This window comes from Conger conger, chromosome 4 (assembly GCF_963514075.1).
Source record: "Conger conger chromosome 4, fConCon1.1, whole genome shotgun sequence".
In the NCBI taxonomy this organism is placed as follows: Eukaryota; Metazoa; Chordata; class Actinopteri; order Anguilliformes; family Congridae; genus Conger; species Conger conger.
In genome coordinates, this window is record NC_083763.1 from 46,264,514 (window position 1) to 46,282,321 (window position 17,808).

Genomic DNA, 17,808 nt, shown 5'->3' on the forward strand with positions numbered 1-17,808 from the left:
TATCACATGTCGGAATACTCTCTGTACATTTGTAAATAGCCTAGAAATGTAAACATTTTATGGGCATAAATAGGATGAATCTTCCTTCACATGAGTAGCCTTGGGTTTAAATGGTTGTGCATTTCATGTATGCCATAGGAATCAATTGGACGTCCGTGAACCGCTGTGGTTCTGAGCAGCTGGTTCAGGACATATCAGTTGTTTCATGCAACCTATATTCATTGTTTCATTTAATATCCAATGTGCTGGAGTAAGTGGGAAAAACAAGAAAATTGTGTCACTGTCCAAATACTTATGGACTGCACTGTATGTTTGCACACATGTCTATTACTGTGTACTTTTCAAATTGCTTAACATATCTGATAGCTTACTTAACAGATTAACCCTCCTCTTATATTTGGGCTCAATTTGCCCCCATTTAGTGTTTGACATCTCTTAAAAATCTTTTTTATTCTTTTGACCCACTGTAACTGTGCAATTGTAAGAAAACATACAACCATTTTTCTTTCTTTGCAGATGATTCTAGTGACACTCTCCCATACACTTACTGTACCTTAGGCTCTAAAATGAGATGTTTCTCACAGGCGGATAAAAGGTTAGTCAACAAGAAGGTGACAACCAAAGTGTCTAAATATTTCTATTACAATAATTGTGTGTTTAATTAAACTGTTGGGCTCAATCAGACCCGAAACATAAAAGCAGTCATAAAATCTTAACATAATAGGAGGGTTAATAAGGTTATTGGTACATTTGCAATATTCTGTCTCAGAGGACAAGTTTGTAAGCTGACCAGCTGGAAGCTTGGAAGTTATTTCCTGTGATGTACTGGGGAAATGTGCTTGTTGGGACAGTCTGGGAGGTAGATAATTTGTTATAAAAGCAAGACATCTGTAATCTGTAATATGCACAGCATTATGAGCTTGCTCTTTAAGTGAAGAATGCTACAAACAAAAAGTATAACCGCTTAGCAAAACTCACCCAACCATTCGTCATTGTCAATAGCAACCATTGCCAGTGGTAACTTGCAACACTGCAAGACACGGCAAAATTTCCATAAAAGTGTATTTTGAACTTCTCTGTTGGTAGTATGCTTGCAATATATTACAATGGTATTACTGGAGGCCACATTCCTACTGCAGCAAAATGCCTCCTGAATACTTATTCATAATTCTTTTCAAAATGTGTTTTGGTGACTAATACTGTACAAGCTCAACTTTAAGGTGGTTAGTCTGTACCTGGGGTAGGGGATTGGGAATAAAGCCATTATGGCCACAGACCCTAAATTCATTCATGCAGTGAATTAAAATGCCAGTCTTTGTGCAGAGCAGAAATATGGTGCTCTACACACAAATCCCAGTTCAATGAATACTACAGTGAATTCCTCTGAAGAAAGACGCATTCCTCTCTTCTAAAACAAGCCACCAGTGGCTGAAAATAGCTGGACAGCACTTAGAGGTGTTGCACACAGAGGTACTGAGAAGCATCACATTTCCTGTAGTTTATCATCTGCTCTGCCAAGAACAGTGTTGAAATGGAAATCTAAATGATAGGTGTTCTCACCACAGTCACACAATTCAATTATTGTAACCTGGTGGCCTGATGGGAACCATAATGTAACCTCAAAACATTTCTAGAGAGTTCTACTGAAACTGAGCACACCACAGATACAGTAGTATGTAACACATGCTTTCTGCTGCTTTTCACACGGGTGAGGATACTAAACGTAATAGTTTTCAACGCGTGCTGATGTACTTCACCTCCTTGTCCAAAGATGGTACTTGTCGTTGTGGCCCGAAAGGCGGCTACAGAAACCAGGGAGCGAGTCATTCTTTTAATGCACAACTCTCTCAGTGTGGGTTCACAGCACATGCGATAATGCAAGTAGCCTGATCTGACCCGGCCTCACACCGTGACACCGGTTAAGCGGATACGGTAATGCACTTTTCACCCCACAATGCATTTCACAGTATCGCCTGATTTGAATGCCGTGTGGGGAAGGAAGTGACCGAGATAAAATTTAAAGAACCGGCTTTGTCTGGCTTTTTGAAGTGCGACAAGGCTTTTTCAAGTCCTTAATAAAGGCATATGCTGTACTGTACCAATAGTAGGGGTTTCAAAGCATTCGGCAAGCGGGTAAGAATGCATGAAATTAATATGCATAGGCCTCATAAAGTGATTTTAAAAGAGCCAGAGATTCTCCCAGGCTTTCATCTGATTTACTGAACCGGGTGTGTAAAGGGAAGGAAGGGGAAGCAATAATCAAAGTGCATCTCCAACTCATACAAAATTTAAAGCTCACCAGATTATCAAAGATTTAAAAAGATGAAGAGTGCTCCTTTACACTCTAAAGGAAAACAAAGGCTTCACTACGACAAAAAACTAGAAGAAAAGCGACATTCAAAAGCTTTTTTTCCTGTAGAGTAAGTAGAGTTATTGCGCAGGTTTAGCTATATGTAAATTCCAATTCATGGCATTGGTCCAGTTCTGCGACAGAAATCTTCAAAAGGTCTCAGTTCTTTCCAACAAACAATGGCTAACTCAGGAAAAGACAGTTTACCTTCAACAGTTTGGGGTACCTTCACCCATTTCATTCACTGCTTTATTTAAGAGATAAGATAGATATCCTTTCTTGAACCCTGTGGGATCATTTATCCTCTGCATCTGATCCATAGCTTAGGAGCTGTGGGCAACCACCATGCAGCACCCGGGGAGCAATGTGGGGTTAAGGGCCTTGCTCAAGGGCCAAAAAGCTGTGCAGATCTTATCTAGCTACACCAGCGCTTGAGCCACCAAGCTTCTGCGTCACATTCATGTACTATAGCGACTACGCTACAGGCTGCCCCCTTTTTTGTAATTGCACTGCATAAAACAAGTAGTAGCAAATCTACCTCAACAAAAACATTTTAAACATAAAGCTATGTTACTTACATAAACACAGAACATACTCTATATACATATGTCTAGACATAAATGCTGGGTCAAGTTGTATATCAATTACCTATTATGATATATTTGCAAATACATCAGTAGCAGTCCTATAGGTTAACAAACAGGATAGCCAAAGCATTGCATTAACCAGCTGTAGATTGAGTAATGAGTAGTAGTTCACATGGGCTAAATTCACTCTGAGCTAGTGATGGCTTGCTGCTGAAAACATTTCCAATTTTGGCTGCTTTGATATACTCCCCCACATCTGCCAAATCCTGTGTACAATGGCCACAAAAAGTTGATTTCAGGCCAGTTTGTACGTTGATTATGTACAGAGGACAAAATATTGGATTGTATAATTATATTGAACAAAAATGACAAAACTGAGCATTTTATAACCCCATAGGAGTAACATGCTTACTGTTACCAGCCACTAGAAGCAGTCTCGACATGGAAAGTGTGCTACTGTGTGCGAATGAAAAAAACGTCCTGTATCTTAACACCACCCGCATTAATGGACAGGGAGGTGATAACTAGCGTGGAGTGCACATTATTGTTGTTCTGCAGTTGAGTAATATGAACAGATGTTGTTATTGGCTGAAGTCGACACATTTAGGCTATCAAGGCAGCAGGGAGAATTAATAATTGCAGGACTGGAGGATTTGTAATTATGTAACTGGCAGGAAAATTAATGAGAAGACGCAGAGGGAGAAAAAATGAAAGGCAATGAAAAAAAGAAATAACACAAAGTTAAAAGTTTTCAGCGACTGATAGTCTCTGGTCGTTGGGCTTATTTTTGCAGGATTTCCTAGCAAACCCAAGTGAAAGTTCTTTAAAAATTTAGAGTCTGGTTGCTGCTCATACTCTCGTGACTAAATGCGAAAATGGCAGCAGAATATACTTATGTGTTTCACAACCCTGACCCTGTGTTCAGTGAGCATGCGGTGCAGTGGTGCTTCAAAAGCTTCACCTCATTTAACTGAATTAAGCACTAGAGCAAGTTTGAAGCATGCACAATAATGTGTTCTGCCAGAAAGTATGCCCTACCTTTCCCTACAGTATATATTTTTTTACGCTTCTAGTAATAATTGATGATCTTCCTTCACGCTCACTCTGAACCACATTAGGCTAGGTGATCACATGCCATGAAATACCTGATGAAATAGCAGGGATACCACAAATCACTCAAAGTGTTTTGCCTGACAAATCACCTGTAAATTTGCAGATGTAAGAAGGGATGGAAAGACAGGCCTTCCTTCAATCAGTCATGGCTCATTTACCCCGAGAAAATGTAGGCCTACCCCCCCGAAAAAGGTACCCTCTTTCTAGGTCCGAACATTGAACTATCCAGTGTGACTGTTTCCACTAACGAACTTAAAGAATACCCATCAACAGCAATGTGGCACATTCACAATTTAATAATACGACTCACATTTAGGATATATTTCATGAAATCTGCAGTTTGTATATAACTCGTAACTTCTGATTTGCAGTTAAATGTAGCAATCATATAGAACAGGGTGTGGACCATTCTAGTAGTGCTAAGTAGTTGTTGCGGGGACTGAATTACACCTACACCAGCATTAGAAGTAATATGAGCAATAACTCTGGTTGGTGAGGCATTGTATTGGGATTGACATAATGGCACATAGTGAGTCACTTTGTTATATGTTTATATCTGGCCCATCAAGAGTTGGCATACAGGACATAAATCTCTGCACCTTTCAGTCACTGTGTGGAATTGGCTCCAGTTGGCATGAAGTGGAGAGTCACACTGTTTCATTTATTAGTGTGCTCCAGTCACCACCAAATTGTCAGACACAATTTAGTTCTCAAATATTTCCAGATTTACATCCCAAAGGCAGTTTCATTTCCTCAACACAAACTGTAGCCAAGGATCAAATGGCTATGTAAAACACGGATAATCTGACAATTAAATTTGTATCCCTGGCCTAACATCTGGCCATTTCACACAGTTCATCTTTTCTGAGTTTGGACCATAATCATATGATGCTAACATCGCACTCATAACACTGATGTGATGTTAGCCCCTACTTTATTAGGTAGAACTGTACACCAGATTGTCAATGCAATTATCTAATCAGCCAAACATTTGGCAGTACCTCAGTGCATTAAAAGCATGGAATGATTGTTTGTGCCAGACAGGGTGGTTTGAATATTTTAGAAACTGCTGATGTTTTCATGTAGCATCAAAACATCTAGTGAGTGGCTGTTCTTTAGGAGAAAACACCTTGTTACTGAGAGAGGTCAGAAGAGAATGGCCAGACCGGTCAGAGAGCTGAGAGAAAGGTGACGGTGAATCAAAACAATATGTGTTACAACATTGGTACACAGAAGAGCATCTCTGAACACACAATGCATACAGCAGCAGAGACCAATAAGTCAACTTTCAACTAGTTTTTCAATACTTTCTCCATGAATCGAATGCACTGTTCAACTGGAAATAACCGTTAGGATCTTACGAAGCTGCTGTCTAATTACACAGACTTCAAACATTTACAGCCAGGCTGTCCCAATTTGCTACGGTGACAGTTAAACACACCAAATCCAGTGTCGGTTTTTTTTCACCTGGTACAGATGAGATCCTCTCACTTTACTCTGGGCACAATGCCCCCACTGGAAATGCAATCCAGCAGCATCTACCAGGCAATAAAATATTTATACCACAGCAGAGTGGACCAGCACATGAATTTCCCAGAGCCCAGACAGATCTGCCTGCTAACTGGTGCCTGCTTCACTCTCACCATGGTAAACCAGCACAATACTTTTTACACATGCTTGAATGAAAATATGAATGACAACTGTGAGATATCCCAGGGAGGACATACTGTACAGTACTGTGGCTGACTGCAAAGACAGGGATATACTGTGCAGACAGGAAAACTGCTATCTGCACATTTCTACACACAAACCACGTAGCACCAACACTTCACTCTAAACTGGCAATGATACAATGTTGCATCTTCAAAGCAAATTCAAAATGGTATTTGTGTACACATAGATCAAATCTTCCCATGATTCAATACTGGTTAGAGATATAGGATCAGGTTTCTAATCGATTTTATTCCATTTATACAAGCTGTTCATCCATCCATCCATCCATTATCTGAACCCGCTTATCCTGAACAGGGTCGCAGGGGGCTGGAGCCTATCCCAGCATACATTGGGCGAAAGGCAGGAATACACCCTGGACAGGTCGCCAGTCCATCGCAGGGCACACACACCATTCACTCACACACTCATACCTATGGGCAATTTAGACTCTCCAATCACCCTAACCTGCATGTCTTTGGACTGTGGGAGGAAACCGGAGTACCCGGAGGAAACCCACGCAGACACGGGGAGAACATGCAAACTCCGCACAGAGAGGCCCCGGCCGACGGGGATTCGAACCCAGGACCTCCTTGCTGTGAGGCGGCAGTGCTACCCACTGCACCATCCGTGCCCATTTTCAGATGCTTATTTTAAATGATTCCCTACAAAATTACACAGATTCCAATAACACCTTTTGCTGGAGTGGGCTATGCGTGCGATATATAAAGGTGACTTCATCACCGCTCTACACCATCAATATCAATTCATTCGTAATGAGTACTCTGCAAATAGTAATCAGTAGTCCACTGCTCATATACCGTATTCTCCAAGAGCAAACACAACAAAATGATGTCCACGGTCTGCATTCAGAAATAGAGGCCAGACATTCAGTAGATTTTGCAAACTAAAAGTATCTATGACTATGAGGGATGCCACTATGATAGCAGGTTTTAGCATTACTTATCCACAGACCACTGCGAAGCTGAATCTGTCACGGAATCCCTGACTGTCAGATCTCACAGTGGGAAATGATGTAAAGAGGATTTTAATGAGGGAAAAAAAACAACGTGACATTACAGAACAGTTTTCTTCGATAACAGGATTACATAAAAAAAAAAACAGGATGTATTAAAGGCAATGGTATAAAATAACATTGAAACTTTAAGCAGCTACAATATGATCCCATAAGAATCAATCATACAACAAAGTGTGATAAACATCCTATAAGGCTAGCACTGAGGGCCTATCACATTACTCATAGACATTTTTTAAAAATATTTCTGCTTAAGGTAAGTCTGATTTTGCTCAATAATTTGTGAAATTGTTTCAAAAATTGTTTCTGCTATTTAAACTGATCCTGCTGTCAGACCTACTGTAACCTATATAGATAATTTGATTTTATCTTCATATACAGTCCCCTCATATGTCCCAACCAGTGTCATTGGCATCACAAGTTTATCTTCATCCTTAAGTGAATGCCTTCAACCTCTCTCACTGGTGGAAATGCCAGCTTACTTCCAGCCTGGTTTTAAGTTGGTCCAACGAGTATTGAGCAGGTTTGGAGATGGTCAACTTAGCAACAAGATGATTGAGATGGCAACCATGCTGGCAAAAACATGTCCAGCTCGTGGGCCAGCTTAGTACAGATGACAAGCCATCACTAAATTCCAGATGGAATCCAGCTGGAGCAGAAACTTACTGAGAAGGTTTTCTCTTTTACTGTAGTTGTGTGCATGCCCTTCCATAATAATGTTGGTGATTTTTTTTGTGTTTTTCACCCAGCACTTCCAGCTAAAACAAAGGTTGCCATGCAAACGGAAACAGAAGCATAAATTAATTAAATAGCTATTGCTACATTCAATAATACACAACAGATGCCAATCACCAAGGACAGAAGCATGCCATATAAAAATCCAACCAGTATTTCTGCGCTTTGATTTGTTAATTCTGTTGGTTCATTGTTGGTTGAGGGAATATATTTATAATTCAGAGATATAATGACCGTATTTATTAAATGAGAAGATGTTCATCCTGTGTGAAATTTGTGACTATAATAAATCATGAAATTGCATTAACAGCGTGGGTTTTATTCAAATTATGTTGACTCCCCTCTGTTTTGGATTCCCATAACCAAGCTCACATTAAAATCTGCACAATCCAGCCAATGTAAAAACAATTCACAGCAGCTTGCGTCCTATGGATACCTTCAATAACTGACAAAAGTAAAAAATGAAGCAAACTAAATTTCTACGAGAGGAGAACAGAAACTCCTCAAACACTTTCTCATCTTTCTCACCTTTGAGGTACCCTCACAACAGTCAAAGGCATACCTGAATGTTAGGTGAGTTAAGACAAATTCAAATACTTTTTAAGAAACATGAGAATAATGACAAGGGGCTGGTCACATTCCATACTTAATGATGTGTTAAAGACAGGCTGAAATTCACTATTTAGTTAATTCTTCATTGAACCACATAGAAATAAGTACATATTCCAAAAAATATATACAATTGCAAAGAAATTGTTTCACACCAACTAGTTTTTCCATCCACTTCCTGGAAACAAGATTTTGCGGTCTCTTACCACTCAAATTCCATCATATCTGAATTCTGCTTCAGCTTGCTTTAAACAGTCATTTGAAACCTAGTTATAGTGTTCGGTGGAATACAGCCATCCGCATAGCCATACCTATAGCATGTGGAGATGGTGTCTTCATTTAAACACCTTCCTTAATAATACATACACATGTTAATGGGATCTCCATCCTGTATACGATGTACAGTAAGGTCCACTGAACTGACTTGACCATTCAGTTCCATAAAAATGTCCAAAATCAATGTTTGGCAACTGCAAACTGAGCTGGTGCAATTTCAAGGAAAATATCATAGGCACAATAAAACCATACTCTGCATTACAAATGGCATGCAACAGCCTTGCACATTTGTTGCTGATAGCTGAAATCATATTGCCTCAAATGCAGCCAATGTCACATGTTAACTGATTATAGTAGTTTACTGGGTACAGCATACTTAGCTGCATCTGTAATCACATTGGACAGCAGGAGATATCCAGGCAACACCTCCATATGACCCACATGACGTGTGGAGAAGTGAGCAGCTGGGCACACACCACAACACAATAACAACGGATGAGATTCTGCTCATAAGGAGTGATCCAGCAAATATCCTGCAGTATAAATTAATAATGTGCAGACAATAGGCACAGTGGCTTATTCAATATATGCATACTAATGGATGCCTTCCCTCTTAAATTTAACTCTGATTAATACGTCGGTGTAATTGGCTATCTATTTTTTTTCTCTAGTTTTACAGACCCTATTCAAGAGGTTCTACTGAATCAATGTTATTGATTGATGCTATTGAATCCGTGTATGGTGTGTAGATGGTATAGTGTGCGCAAGCGCCTACAGGATGTGTAGTGAGAATTTCTCCAACTCGGGGCACACGCCCCCACACGCAGCTTAACCGTGGCCCTGGCGCATATTATGCTTGGATAAAAACTAGGACTCACAAGTCCTTTCCAAATGAACCGCATATTTCTCTGTTCCCGCCTCGCCATTAGGAAGATGAGCTTTGAAGGGTCGATATTAAAATAGTTTTAATCCGCTTACACTATCTTGTAGATGTGAAACAATGCGTACCGGAGGAACAGCCCACTCTGTTTAACAGCAAGAGGTTTTATTGTAAGGGACTTATTGATTAAGTAATAAAATCATTGACAACAGCCGCTGCTTTTCCTCAACGAGAATGCCGTAGCCTACGCGCAATAATAGCCCACAAATCAAGGTTCTACTTTAAATGAAAATATGCAAAAATATGAAGTAGGCTATTAATTATAAGACAATGCACTAATTGCAAGAACTGTATAGTGTCCGTGTAATTGAATATAAAGGGATATTATGGAAGCCTTTTCCTTTTGTACAACTATTCAATCCTACATCTTTGATATAGCGTAAACGACCAAAAAAACGTCAAATAGATTCTATCCATACCCTGGCCATTTCACATCCATGCCACTTCACAAATTAACAAACTGCATGTCGTATTACGCACAAACGATTATAGCCTATAGTATCGCCAACTGGGTGTCAGAGAAATGCTTCATGAACTTATCTTACAACTAGTAAAGGGCAATGAACGGTTATATTTAATGACGGCCTTGAACACGTTTACAATTCCCTTATTTTCCTCCATAATAGCGACCAAGTCGGACTTTATACGTTGTCGATATAATGCTTATACCGATGTGATCTATTCAAAACTCCACTGTAGCATGTTTACAGCACGAAAAAACGCACACAGGCAAGCGCACGCACGCGAGCACAAACACGCACTTCGCTCGGAATTTCACATCTGCTCTTTTTAATGGCGCATGTGAGCGGGCAACCCCCAGGCTTCCCTTCTCGTGACATAAATTGTGATTTGTGGTTTAAAATTTCACCAGTAACATTTGTTTATTTGTTAGCTTTGTATTGGTAATTTGTACTTTTGTTATTTTAAATGAGCAGATAATGGTTTCTAACTTAACCACGAAGGGATCTAGTTAGAGTATCCTATACTCTCAGTGGTAAACTATTACGCATCGCATTCATCAGTGGTACCTACTCGAATATAATTAAATTTCAGCAAGGCTGAACAGCACATTAAGGAGACAATAAAGGCGATCAATTGTATAATGTCCAGTCAGTTTTTTTCGTTGTAGATTTAAACTGCACAATGCACATGCATGTGCACATGCATAAGGACAAAGTTTAGTCTAGTTGGCAATATCATACTGGGACATAGGTTACTGTGCCATTTTAATATAATATTATACATTCATAATGAAAAAGTCTCACACAAGTGACTGACTGGAGGGTAACAGTTGTGCAGTACCATGCAAACCAGCTTTCAAGAAGACTCCAATAAACTGACTTCATCCGTGTAGTATTGTTACCCCCATCCCACTGTCGAATTGCACCTGCTCTTCCCAACCTATCATTGGGCATCCTTGTTTTTAGTATTGTGCAAAACAAGACACAACATTAAAAGCAAGTCGGTTGTTCGTATATCCGTATCGCCAATATTCTTACTAATGCCTTACCTTCTCCTGGGCTCGGCTTAGCCGCTTCTGGACATTTTTGGCGAAGATGCCCGTTTTGATGTCCGCCATGGCTGCTGGTACTTTAGTAAGATGAGCGAGACTCCGGGACCTGATCGAGTGATGGTAGTCAAGCGGGAGGGGGGAGGAGCGGTCTCTTAAAGTCACAGGTTTTTTTATTGAATGTGAAGTATCGACTGCGCGCACTACTCTTACAGTCCATGGGAACAGTGTCATCAGACTACGACTTTCAACATTTCTTATGAAACTGGTGGAAAATTGTGTATTCAATATTTACACCGTTACATAGAGTGAAACAACAGCTTAAACATTTGTAAAATCGTCTATTTTTAATGCCACAGAACCAGAGATTAAGGCAGCCTGGGGTGGTGGGGTCCAATGTGAGTTTGTTTCATGGGGCACAGAATCCATGGTGGTGCTGTTGCAGGAAAGGGCCATCTTCCAGGGAATGTGAATTCCTATTCCTTCTTTATGTTAAAATATGAATAAAGTAATTATACCACGACTACTGTACACAGAAAAAGGTTGTTCAAACAAGCATCGACATTTCAATGTTCGCCATTCGTACAACGATGTTTGTGGAAATTTTGTAGTGTGTAAATTTTATTCCCATTTCCATAGTGCTATTTCAATCTAAGAACATCTCTATCAATTTTCATGTGAATTTGCAAGGCAATATATTGTGTAACACAAATAAATATGGAATATATTGTGTAACACAAATATTGACCAATTTTCCTTGGTATGTTCACAACTCCTCCACCCAGACCAACTCTGATACCTCTTCAACAGGCTAACTCGTTGGGTGCCAAGGGAAAAATATGATACATTCCACTCCGGCACAGCAAGATTCTTTCCGCTCTGACACATTATGTTATTGGATAAACACTTAATATGCATTTCATACTGATATTTATATTGAAGAGGTGTATATATGTGATAATATTTAAATTTTATGAACTACTATGCTGAATTCAAATGGACATTTAAAACAGTTTAGGTTTTTTAAAAGTAAATGAGCAGGCATAATACTGTATAACAATCTTGCTTATATTCAGCACATAATTTAAATAAAACATCATAGACTAAACTTTATCCGTAATGAGCAATTAATAGACACTAGAAGATTGTTTAAGACCATATTAGTGTTCAGTGGACTGTCACATGATAGCAGTGGCAGAGTGCATACTTCAATAAACAAGGGAAAATAAGTGGCTCAACTCCATTTAAAGTCTTTTTTCATCTGTGGTAATACCTTAATTGTCAATTGCACTCATCATTTAAACATGACTAAATATCAAGTTTGAATATATAGCATCATCCAAAAGTTATGTTTTGCTATATACTTCCTTGGATTTGAAAATGGGGACATTCAACACAAAAACCACGGTTTTGTTAAATGGTAAAACATAATCATGAACTGTACATACCATGAAATAAAAGCAGATTGTCTGTACATTTGTCTCATACTCATCTTTTGATCCCAGGTCCAGTATATATTGTAGCACAAATAACACATTTCACCATCATAATAACTCCAACTGCTGCCATGATGTTGTACAGCCACCTATACTAAAACGAAAATGGATATCACTAAAATATGCTCTAACCAGGCTCGTAATGCTATGGGGTATCTTGAGGCTTGAATCGTGATGTTGATGGTATCTCCGAGAACATTGCAGCGGTGACCCGGTCATGCAGGTTCTTCCTATACAACATACGGAGAATCCGCCCCTTTCTCACCCCCTACTCAACCCAGCTCCTGGTCCAAGCGATGGTTCTGTCCTGCCTGGACTACTGCAATTCCCTCTTGGCTGGCCTCCCAGCGTCCGCCATCAGACCCCTCCAACTTATCTAGAATGCAGCAGGTCGTCTGGTCTTCAACCTTCCCAAATACACGTCACCCCCCTACTTACTTCCCTCCACTGGCTGCCTGTCATGGCTCGCATCAAATTCAAAACATTGGTGCTAGCCTTCCAAGCAGTTAAGGGGTCTTCCCCAGCTTACCTCCAAAAAATCATCAGACCCTACACCCCTGCCAGACCTCTTCATTCAGCCTCCACAGGCCGCTTGGCACCTCCCCCTCTCCGAACCTCCACCTCACAGTCACGACTACTGTCTGTTCTGGCTCCATGGTGGTGGAATGAACTCCCCGTTGAGGTCAGAACTGTAGATTCTCTCCCCACCTTCAAGCGCAAACTGAAGACGCACCTCTTCAAGCAGCACCTCTCCCCGTCCCTCCCTACCTTCCTGTGAACCTAAATTGTTGTCTTTCTGTGATTTACTTTGTGTATCGGTGTTTTTAGTTGGCTAGGTAAACAGTGTTTGGATAGTTAAGTTTGGTCACTTTTGCTTTGTTGTTTGTTTGTTTAAAGCAGTTAAACAAGTTAGGTAGCAGTTGAAATTGTACTTCCCTCTAGGGTCTTTCAGCGCACTTATCCCTGGTTATGGGTATGCACTTTGTTGTACGTTGCTCTGGATAAGAGCGTCTGCCAAATGCCATTAATGTAATGTAATGTAATGTATGGTCAAAACTTTCTGACCATAGCACACTCTTCCAGTCATAATTCCAGTGATGTTTCTCTAGATACTTGGTTTTGGTTATTGTAGTCAGTAAGGTCTGTCTTCATGCCACCCTTCCAAAGAGTTTGTTGTTATGGAGGTGCCACCATGATCCTTAGGTTCTTTACGATGTCCCTTCACCATCTTCCCCACCGTACGTGGGTACAACGTACACTTGCATCCTCTTCCTGGCACGTTTTCAACCATTCTATATATTTTAATTTATTTTATTATTTTATAAGTGGTATGTTTTACTGTTTATGATTTTTTTGTACCTATTGACAGTTTTTTGGCTTCTCCCATGCTGATGGATGACAAAGGGATTTAGCATGCTTGTCACCTCATTTTTATACTCTAGTGGAACATCAAGTGATGGAATGAAAAAATATAGTTCCTTTAGACTCAGATTTAAGTTTTAAAAAATTAAGTCAAATTGTATTGTAAATATGACTTTGTTTGATTTTTATTATTATTATTATTTATTTTTACAATATTTGTTAGGGTTGCCAATAATTTTGACACCTCTGGCTTTCAGAAATAAATTGCGATTACTTAATAAAAAAACATGGCAACATGAGAATAGATGCATGAAAATAAAAGTATATACTTTTCCTATATGTTTGAAAATAACAGATTACTATCTGTGTTGTTTTGTAAATACAAAGTTTTTTATTAATTTTTATTTATTATCATCAATAATTCCCACCAATAAGAGCCAACTGTATGTATGCATATATTTGTATTCAAATCAAACCTTTCCTTCATCTTAACCTTTCATCTGAAATTCATGTGATTTATTTGTTATTTCTTCCTGGCTCAAAATCTACCATGGAAACAGTGTGATCACTGTAGATCAAACGGGTTTCATATTATGAGAAGGAGAAGACCGAGGTGATGCATCCTGCTGATTATGACTGTGTGGAGGACTAAAATAATTATCTGCTGAGAGGCAGTGAAAATAGACTTGATGGTGATTTCACTAACACAACCATCTATTGCTTAGTATTTCCTTGTATGTATCAGGCGTTTTCATAAGAACAGCAATGAGAGAGAATCAGCTGAACTCTGAATATTTATATTTATTGATCCAACAATCACTCCACCATCTCCTGCCATGACCCAATTCCTCCAGAGATAATGACTCAGCCATATCTGATAATTCAGAGTGCGCCTTCAGGCATAATAATTCATATTAATACAAATATAGTGTATTAATATAAGTCCAGGTTTTTTTGTGTCTATAGAAACACTATGATATACACTATACTAAACTATTGTAGATTTTACATCATTTACTTATGTGGAATAATATGTAAAAGCTCTAGGAGCCTTTCCTTCACATAATGAAGAGAAGTACATGACATCTTTAAATGCTGCTGATGTAATTCCTGTGCTAGTATACAAATCACATATTACCAATGAAAATTAGATGAGGGTTTCAGATTAAATTACAGGCATTAAAATGACATACAGGATCTTGGTGCCTCAGAATAGAGGGAGGAGCTTGACACAGACACTCTCCCCCGAGATTGAAGCTCCAAGTGAAACATCCATCAACCCGAACACACAATGGGGAGACTCCGCAATCTGGCCACTCAAAAGCCTTCATCCGATAAATTCATTCACGAAGCAGAAAAAAAATACTCCAGAGATATTACAAAGGATCATTTAGTCGACATTAATGTAAATTATGCCTTCCACGTATTTCCATTAGCTGTTTCACATACAAAACCCAGCATTGACATGAGGTATTGAACACAGGTTCAACCCGCGTTTGACCCATTCACACCACGCTATGGTCACGGGTGCTTACTGGGTCATTGCCATTCACACAAGACCTGGGTCCACACAGGTCACTGCTGAACAGGGTTATCACATTTTGACAGCTCTCACTTCTTCTTCTACACTATAACTATCACTTTTAGATTAAAATCGAATGCTTTGAATTGTTTGGCTCCAATATACTTTACATAAAAATGTAAAATCATGATTAAATGATGGAAACCATATTCATCTATATTAAGTCTCAAACATCGTTGCTGCATGAGGCAATTTTGGAGCAGACTTGGAGAACCACAAAGGGGAGTGATGTGGTAAACACGCTGAGATTGAGGGCTGGTCCGCGAACTGTGTTGTGTGCAGTAACCTCTGTCTCCCCTCTCATATCAAGCCAAGCCTTGTTGAACCCATGTAAAACCCAGGGTCGGGGAGGTTGTCACTGGTCAAACAACAATGGCAAACATGCAGGACAGCCTAATGGAGACGCACACTCTCATGCTACCCAAAGACACCTAATGTCATATAAAAAGAGAACTAAAAATGAAGCCAATCCCCAACTGGCTGTCAATTAGGCCAGTTTGGAGGACGTGTGTTTTTGAAATATGTCAAAATGCCAACCGAGATACTGCAGGCCCTTGCTCACGCTTGGAATTTGGCGCAAGTAAAAAAAGCCAGATAGCTCATTGGCTGGTTTTGTAACAACCCAAATTACCAGTTTACAAACCATTACAAACTTGGAATTTCGGTATTTTATGAAGGCCAAATATCCTGTCGCAATATTATACTGGGAACAACCAGATTCCATTGCATCTAACGGAATGAAATGCTGGTAGAAATCCCAGTTAAAATTCACCAGGCCTGGGTATACTATATTTGCGATTACATGCTTGGTGGAGGGCTCGTCATGGCACAGCAGTGCTTAGAGGAACCCCAGCTCTGATCCATGTCCCTAAGGAGGCAGATGGACGAACAGATGCTGGGTGTGACCAAACTGCTTCTGCACCTGCGATCTGTCTCACTCTAGCACTCTGATTAGCGGACTAACCCGTGGGATCCATAGCTGAGAGGAGACATTAGCCAATCGTGTACAGTAATAGCAACATCCAAGGATAACGGCACAAACCAATAGACGTGCCCTGCCGCTGACAGGCCAATGTATGTCTGCCCTGCTGCCCTATATTCCAGTCACATAGACTGACATAGATGTGAACTATAACTGAGTTAGCACCAGCCTCTACAGTAATGTCAATGCAAGGCTATATTCTGAAAATGTAGAGTGGAACGGTCAATTGAAATATTACTATTCCAGATGGTGTAGACTGAAACTTCTTGAAGAGAGAAGTTGTACAAATAACTGTGGGCAGATACCACAGTTCTTATACAGCTCTGTGGCTTATACACTCTGTCGCTCAAGTATAGACCACTGATTGTATAACTTACTGGGCTCATAGCCAACATTTAGCAGATATGGAATCATATGGAGAAGAAACAAAAATATGAAACACATTCAAATACATCCTCATAGCTACAATAATATCATGATTCCTAGTGTGTTTAAGAATAAAATTACTCAAGCATGTCAGTCTTTCAGTAGTATACCCATAGCTATATTTGAATAGAGTGAAATGAACGGCTGGTAAAAATACACCCAAAAGTGTCACACAGTCCAATTAAGTGGGACAACATACTATTTCAGAACCAGGCAAATGACCCGTGGGAAATAGTTAGGTAGGTGGTAATGACTGTGACACTGGGCAGCAATCAGCACCTCCCAAATTTAGGAACACAGAAAGAAATGTCTTAATCAATTAAGAGGCTTTTACATCAAATGTAAAAGCCTCTTATGGGTTACAAATGTCCATTGTAACCCATTATGGACTAAGGCGCCCTATAGAAAGCCAGAGAAATGCCTAGGAATCACAATGCAATGAAAAACGGTCAATATTATCAAATACAACGCTGGCATGGTCTCTTAAGGGAGATGTAATGTGCGGGTCCATGTAATGTGCATCCGCCCATAAGGGGTTAAAGGCACTAGGTTCACAAAATGGCTGAACCTTGAAAACGTATAAGGTATCTTGAAAACAAAATCAGAGAGTCATATTTAGCATCAATAATATTATATTAATTTTAATCAGCAAGAATGCAGCAAACAACAAACAATAAAGTTATTAATATTAATAACAGTAAAAAAGGCTGTAATGTATCCAACTTCAATATTCTTTGACCTTTCAGTAGCATATCTAATCATGTTTAGACTGAATAGTGGCTTATATTAACTGCAATATGTTCATCCAATCCATCCACACATTATGATGATATCACATGCTTGTGCAGAACAAGCCAGCAAAGGCCAAGCACTTTTTTACAGCTAGGGTACGTGCCCACAATAGTGACAGGAAACTAGAGCTGCGAGCCCGCCATCAGACCTTTAGACACAAATTAACACGTGACAACAGTTGCCATGGAGAGCATATCCAGTTACTTCTTCATCTCCAAGATTCCACTTCCAGGTCCTCTCCGTTTTGCACTACAGATGTTGCAGAACTGGGCCCCAGGGATCTAGGGTACAAAATGAAAGTA

The 17,808-nt window shown here is 39.7% G+C and overlaps 2 protein-coding genes across 4 annotated transcripts in view; both read right to left on the reverse strand.

Moving 5' to 3' along the window:
- amph (amphiphysin) overlaps nt 1-10,990 on the reverse strand; it is a 109,518-nt gene extending 98,528 nt beyond the window's left edge. For both annotated transcript variants that reach the window (XM_061240746.1, XM_061240745.1), the window contains exon 1: nt 10,867-10,990. In XM_061240746.1, coding sequence (XP_061096730.1) covers nt 10,867-10,935 — 69 coding nt within the window. In that variant the 5' untranslated portion in view covers nt 10,936-10,990. The remainder of the gene's footprint in view (nt 1-10,866) is intronic.
- Nucleotides 10,991-17,328: 6,338 nt separating this feature from the next.
- Nucleotides 17,329-17,808, reverse strand: part of vps41 (VPS41 subunit of HOPS complex) — a 51,730-nt gene continuing 51,250 nt past the window's right edge. For both annotated transcript variants that reach the window (XM_061238643.1, XM_061238642.1), the window contains one exon: nt 17,329-17,787. In XM_061238643.1, the coding sequence (XP_061094627.1) occupies nt 17,707-17,787 (81 nt within the window). In that variant the 3' untranslated portion in view covers nt 17,329-17,706. The remainder of the gene's footprint in view (nt 17,788-17,808) is intronic.